The sequence below is a fragment of the Tachysurus vachellii genome, chromosome 8 (genome assembly GCF_030014155.1).
Source record: "Tachysurus vachellii isolate PV-2020 chromosome 8, HZAU_Pvac_v1, whole genome shotgun sequence".
NCBI classification, from domain to species: domain Eukaryota; kingdom Metazoa; phylum Chordata; class Actinopteri; order Siluriformes; family Bagridae; genus Tachysurus; species Tachysurus vachellii.
In genome coordinates this window covers 5,623,135-5,629,546 of record NC_083467.1, presented here as the reverse complement: position 1 = coordinate 5,629,546, position 6,412 = coordinate 5,623,135, and the positions used below count along the sequence as shown (strand labels likewise).

At 40.3% G+C, this 6,412-nt stretch overlaps 1 protein-coding gene across 1 annotated transcript; it reads left to right on the top strand.

Annotated features, from left to right (window-relative positions):
• The first annotated feature begins 3,577 nt into the window (after positions 1-3,577).
• Positions 3,578-6,412, top strand: LOC132850597 (ABC transporter F family member 4-like). The gene is made up of 7 exons (XM_060877240.1): positions 3,578-3,885; positions 4,142-4,278; positions 4,478-4,567; positions 5,037-5,153; positions 5,314-5,379; positions 6,153-6,196; positions 6,350-6,412. Exons 1-6 carry the CDS (start codon positions 3,600-3,602, stop codon positions 6,165-6,167), a joined length of 711 nt encoding a protein of 236 aa, XP_060733223.1. The 5' UTR covers positions 3,578-3,599; the 3' UTR covers positions 6,168-6,196; positions 6,350-6,412.

Below are 6,412 nucleotides of genomic sequence, written 5' to 3'. Positions count from 1 at the left end.
GACCGCAGATGTCCTGTTTCACTTTTTGGTAGTACTTCCCCACTGCATAACATGTCTCCCCCTGCCCCAGATCACAGACAATGAATGTCTTCACAGAGAAAATACTTTCCTCTCGATCAGAAAGAATGACAGTGTCAGAGTTTCTCCGAAAAGTACGCGAGTAGTTTTGTGAATGAACTATTTCACCATTAACCACTACTCTGCAAAAATACTTCACAGTGACTCTATTTCCTAGGTTGCTGATGCTGTTCAAGGCCAGAAAATCATCATTTCTGATCATACAAATTTTAGGCCTACCCAGAGATGTAACACCATGAGAGCGACTTACTTCCTGCACCATTTTTTTCTCAACTGAAAAAGACTCTAAGAGAGCCAAGTAATCATCAGAAGCTGCCACCATGGTTTTTTGGGAAAATGATGGAAATGCAACCTGTAGCCAAACTGTTTGCATTATCTGCAGAGAAACTCCCTGGCTACTCTTTATCATATCTAAAATGATCCCATTGTATGACTCAAACACAAAAGCAGACTGTGCCCAGAGGGGACCCCAGTTCCTCACAGTATTGGGCAGATGAAGGCACAAATGTACATTGAAAGTGACATTATTGATCCCATAAAGGGTCTCCATTTCCTGAACAAACTCTGTTAGTGTAACGGCGGGAAACAGAGCGGACCCAAACGCAGGATAGCATAAATCAAAATAGGGTTTAATAACTGAAAAAATGAAACAGGACGCAGACTAGACAGGACAAACCACAGTAGATGCCGCCCTGCACGAAGCAACGCGGCACAGTTAAATACAAGAAGACAATGACACAATAAGGATAAGGTGTGATGACAGGGAGGAGCAGACGAAGGCGGGGCAGACACGTGACGAGAAACATAAACAGATGCACGTGGCCAGAGTCCGGGCAGAGTCCTTACAGTTAGCAACCCCTCAGATTCTGATATGTGCAGTGGTGATATATTCTCACCGAGTAGAAGAGAAACCCCCTTTACCAACTTAAACCAGTGCTTCAAATATTTTTCAGGTAAGACCCCTTTCAATGTTGGTATGCTGTAATAAAACAACCACATGTTCCACTCGTGTGCCTTCCAGAACTTTTTCTCTTTCACCGAGCGGGGGACGCGGGAAACATTACAGGGTGGTTTAATTGAAGTTAAAATGTCATCAATCTGTTCTGTTGAGCGTCCGATATACCATGGCGATTGGTTGTTCTCAGAATGAAACCACAGCGTGGTGATGCTTCTTGCTACACCCAGCAGCACACTGTGCATATAATCTGGAACACAGCCATCAATAATATTAAAATCAGGTAGACAAGACAAAATACTAGGCCCTTTCACTCCCTTAGTGGGGTTTCCATTAAGAGCCTCTTCTACCAGATCATCAGTCTGGGAGGGATTCCTCAACTCTGCTTTTTCATATGGATAAGCCCTTACACGCCCCCTGCGTTTTAACACACTTGTTCCTTTCTGCATACAAAAAGAACACCCAAACTCTCCATTAAACTGTTTAAAGTTCTGAATCAGTGGCCGAGCAACTGAATCTGCCACCATGGTAGTAAGCAGTACTTTACTTGTGACAACTTCCTCACTTTCACTTTGCCATATAAGACCATTAGAGTACAACTCTATGCATTCATCGACAAATGGTTTCATGTAGGTGTTCATATTTGGTTTGTTTTGACCAAACCACAGGCCACAAAGCATAACATGTTTTGCACGTAGTTGTATTGGGAGTTCATTAACAGTACACAAAATTGGCCACAAACTTTGTGTGTTTGATTTGTGCACTGGCACTCCATCACAGTTAAAAGTCAGTGATATGTTGTCTGGTGATGCAAGGGGTGATAGTTTTTTGTATAAATGTCCATCGTAAATATCTTTGATGGAGGCATCCTTCTTCTCAAAACGGTGTTTCAGGTGTTTCCCTAATTGGTGGTCCTCAAGCAGTTTTTTTATTTGGTTTTGTAGTGGCAAGTACAAAAAACACTGGTCTTTTTGTGCATGCGCTTTTGATGTGTCCTGGTCACAGACTGGGCACTTGACATTAAAGGGACCTTCCTGCATGCTTACGTTGCAACTCTTGCACACATAATGTACTTCTAATATGTCTTTCACTGAATCAAATGCTTTGTAGAAAAGGTACTTTGAGCGACTAACCAATTCCCCACCAGGACCAGCACTAAAGTTGATAAGATGCATGATGTCCTCCAAGGCTCTATTTGTTAATCCGTGTTTGAGTTTTAATGCCAGCAGCAGAAGTTCCACCTGTTCTTTTGTTGGTTTCTGGTCTAAAGTTGGACTTGTGGGGTCTTCTAGATGTTCCTCTACTGGCTCCCCAGGTGAAGAGCTAGGGCCAGATATGGGTTGGTTCATCTGTGAATTTAAAACATTGGATTAGCAATCCCAAATTTGCACAGACTCATACAAATGTGGTAACCACCTGCATTTGAAGTCAGGCTCAAATGTATTTGGGTTTTTTTAAGAGTCTTTTGCATTGATTTTTTTGTCATTATATCATAAATTAATTTTAAAAAATAATAACTGTGCCCCCTTTTGTCCACATGTATATTTTTCTGACACTATCCATCTGGCCAAACACAGTGAGAGACAGGTTCTGTCATTTTGTATGGGGCCAGCTGAGAGAGATGCTGTATTTGCACCTGAATCAAAACCTAAAAGTTTTTTTAACAAGATAAAAACATTTGGATTGTGGAATTATCCTATGATGATTTACAGTAACTAGTGTGCATGCACATGCACAAACAAAACACCTAACTTGAATATTTTAGCCATTTTTAGCAACTTACGATGTCATCAGAAGCAGTAGACACCGGGTCATCTTGATTGTCCTCTTGGGTGAGATACCTAAAATAAAAATAAAAATCCTTGATCATGATCAAGAAATATGTAGGCCTAATGCATGTGTGCAATTTTTCTACTTACTGAGTTGTAGAAGAAGAGGCCACAGCTTCTTCATCACCCATATCTTCAGAAATTTCCCTAACAAAAATGTTGTGGTAATGTTAAAACACTTCATGCCTCACTCAATATAATAGGATTGATATGACTGGTTGATTAAGTCCAAGACAAGTAGGTAAATTCCATTCATGAGGTGAAACCTTTAAATTCAAAACACACAAAGTGAAATATTTTCCTGGCTAGAGTTCCAACTTTAACTGTTTTATTATTATTATTTTTTTTTTTACTTATTTTTATTTATTTTTGGGGGGGTTATACAGTGGAAATGAAAAGATAAATTTTACCTTTATACAAACATAAGTTACTTAACATACATTAAGGGAAATTATGCCATATGGTAACGTTATTGGAAATAATCTGTAGCTGGTAGCTTTGTTAGCTGGCTAACTTAGCAAGCTAGCTTCTAGCACGTTTTGTTACAATACTTACTTTCGTTTACGTCTTCTCTTTGTTCTTTCTGGAACGGGTGCTTCGTCGTCAACGAGGTACCTTTTGTAACGTACTGGATCCATATTGCTTTTCTTGCGTCTTATTTCCATAACGTTATTTATACTGGCAAGCATTTCTCCACTCTACAGCTACCGATCGACCGCTACAGGGTCGCGTAATTGATGACGTCATCCGCATGCGTCCAGCGCGCTATATTTCATTTTTGGCGCCGAAAGATAGTGGCTGGGAGTAAAATGGCGATAAAAGCGTTGGAGATCCGCTATGTCCTACTTGAATGGACTGAGGGTGAGGATAGAGGGGCCCATAGTATTTTGCCGCTCGACTGTGTCCGGAATTTTTCAGTTACAGATTTTTTTGAAAGGACTGATAAAACCGAGAAGCTGGTGGAATGGCGAAAAGGCCGCCAACCCTGGCCGGTGCACCGAGCCAGAATTATTGACGTGGCAAGTATGTTACACTCAAACTATACCTGACGTTATTTACTGTAGTTAAATACCACATTAAATGGTTTTGCTCGCACTTAAAGAAGTATAAAATGAATCTTGCTAGGTACCTGGATATAGCTTAGCTTTCATGTTAGCTAACGTATGTTACCTAATTTGCTAATGTTAGCGAAGTCCAGTTGGGACTAATGTTAGATTTGGTAAACATGATTAGACAAACGTTTGCAGTTCATGATAACATTTAAATTTTATTGCACCAGAACTTGAAAAAACTCTCCAAATTAAACTGATGGAGATGGAGAAAGAGGGCACACAATGGCAAATAAAACGTCCTCACATCCCAAACTCAAAGTACAGTGAGCAGCAGGGGCAGACTGAGAAGGCTTCAAAGAAAAAGGTAACTGACTGCACCAATTGGTGTTTTACTTGGCTATCTCTCTCTCTTGTTTCTTAATGTGTAGGCATGTGTGTAGGTTTGTAATTGTCATCTATGATGATTTTATGTGCTTTGTTGACAAGATGTATATGCAAGGTGGTGTAAAATAAGTTAATAAGTGTTGGGCTAAAAGTCAGTTTGTTTCTCTCTGTCTCTCAAGGTTGACAATAAAAAGGGAGGGGCTTCCAAATACAAGCACCAGGAGGGTGAGAAGCAGGAGGAGGGTCATGACAGACTTTCAAAGAATAAGGTACATTACCAGTCTGCATACTGTGTGTGTTGTTACATTACAATACATTCATGATGAGTAAGATTTTTATGGGGGATAAGGGAATCTTATTTGTATAGCGTTTTTTATAAGACACAAGTCACACCCAAAGTGCTTCACACATGAAAGGGAGGGTGGTTCATTCACTCCATGCTGATAGTGGTAAGCTACATTTGTAGCCACAGTTTCCCCTGGGGTAGACTGACAGAAGCGAGGCTGCTCACATCTGCGCCAATGGTTCCTCTGACCACCACCAAACATTCACACATAGGGATTGGGTGAAGTGCCTTGCCCATAGACACAGGATTCGAACCCCCGACCTTCCAATCATGAGACGACTCGCCACCTGCACCACTGTTGCTGTTAAATTGCTTTTAACAGTAGCTGTTATAAAGTATGAAACCAGCACAATGCGGAACTTTATCCTCTGTTTCTCCCTCTCCCTCTGAAGATTGACGTGAAAAAGAGATGGTCTTCTAAATACAACCACGAGGAAGAGGAGGAGAAGGCGGAGGAGGAGGAGGAGGAGGATGATGAGGCGCGTCATGACAGACCTTCAAAGAACAAGGTACACTACCAGTCTGCATCCAGTGTGTTTTTATTACATTGCAATACAGTAAAGATAAGTAAGACTTTTATAATAAAGTGCATTACCAGTAGCTGTTACAAGGTATGACACCAGCACAGTAGGCAACTTTGTCTTCTCTCTCTTTCTCTCTCCCTTCCAGCGGGCCAGCGAAGAGGAGGAGTGTATTGGGGATAAAGAGGACATAGTACCACCCTCTAAGAAAAAGGTAGCCTAAATGATGACATCCAGTGGGTGGTGTATTACATACATACATTACATGAAATACAAGATGTGGAAGTTTCATGTTTTAAAGGACAAATACACTGTTTTTCAATATTTTACTATGTTCTTACCTTAACTTAGACAAAATAATACATCCCTGTCTTTTTTCAATGCGTGCAGTTCATCTTTGTACAGCGTGTTGTGAATGTGTTCGCATTTAGTCTAGCCCCATTCATTCCTTAGGATCCAAACAGGGATGAATTTAGAAGTCACCAAACACTTCTATGTTTCCCTATTTAAAGACATTGTTACATGAGTAGTTACACGAGTAAGTATGGTGGCACAAAATAAAACGTGGGGATTTTTTATGCAGATAAAAATGAGAACTATATAGTATGGCAGAAGAGCACTTAGTCTGCAGCATTTCAACCTCTGGCACAGTAACAGAGAAATTTTAGAATATTTAGAATATTTATTTGTCTCTTTCTGGTGGAATTCGTAGAGGGTTAACAAAAGCCATGGCCTAGAGAACATACAGTTCATAATAAATGATGCTTCTCTGCCTTCAATGGCTCAAGAAGGCAATTGGATCCACAAAAAAAAACTCTGGGGAATTTGAATTTGGGAGAAATTGGAGAAAGAAAATTGCGTTCACAACCAGGTTTCCTCTGCAGAGCCTTATCAATGGGCTTTGGAGGGTTGTAGCTTGCATTCACAGCTGCAGGAAATGTCTTTGTAATTGTAATTATTGTTTTTCTTTATATAACCTCTTTCTAGAAATCCCTCAAATGAAAAGTGACCTCGCCATTATTGCTCAAAAGGTAAGTTCCTCTGATTTTCATTGCTTTTTAAAATTGTTTCTCAAGCAGAGCTGTAGAGACTTGTGATGTTGGGCTGATTGATAGTGTTAATTATTTGATGTATTTGCACTTTAATTTATTGAAGAGAATAACTATTTGTCCTCTATGAACAAGACTGGAAGGACTCCTGTGGAGGATCTTGATTCCTCCTTCTCGACTTTTGGAGAAGTGCAACCG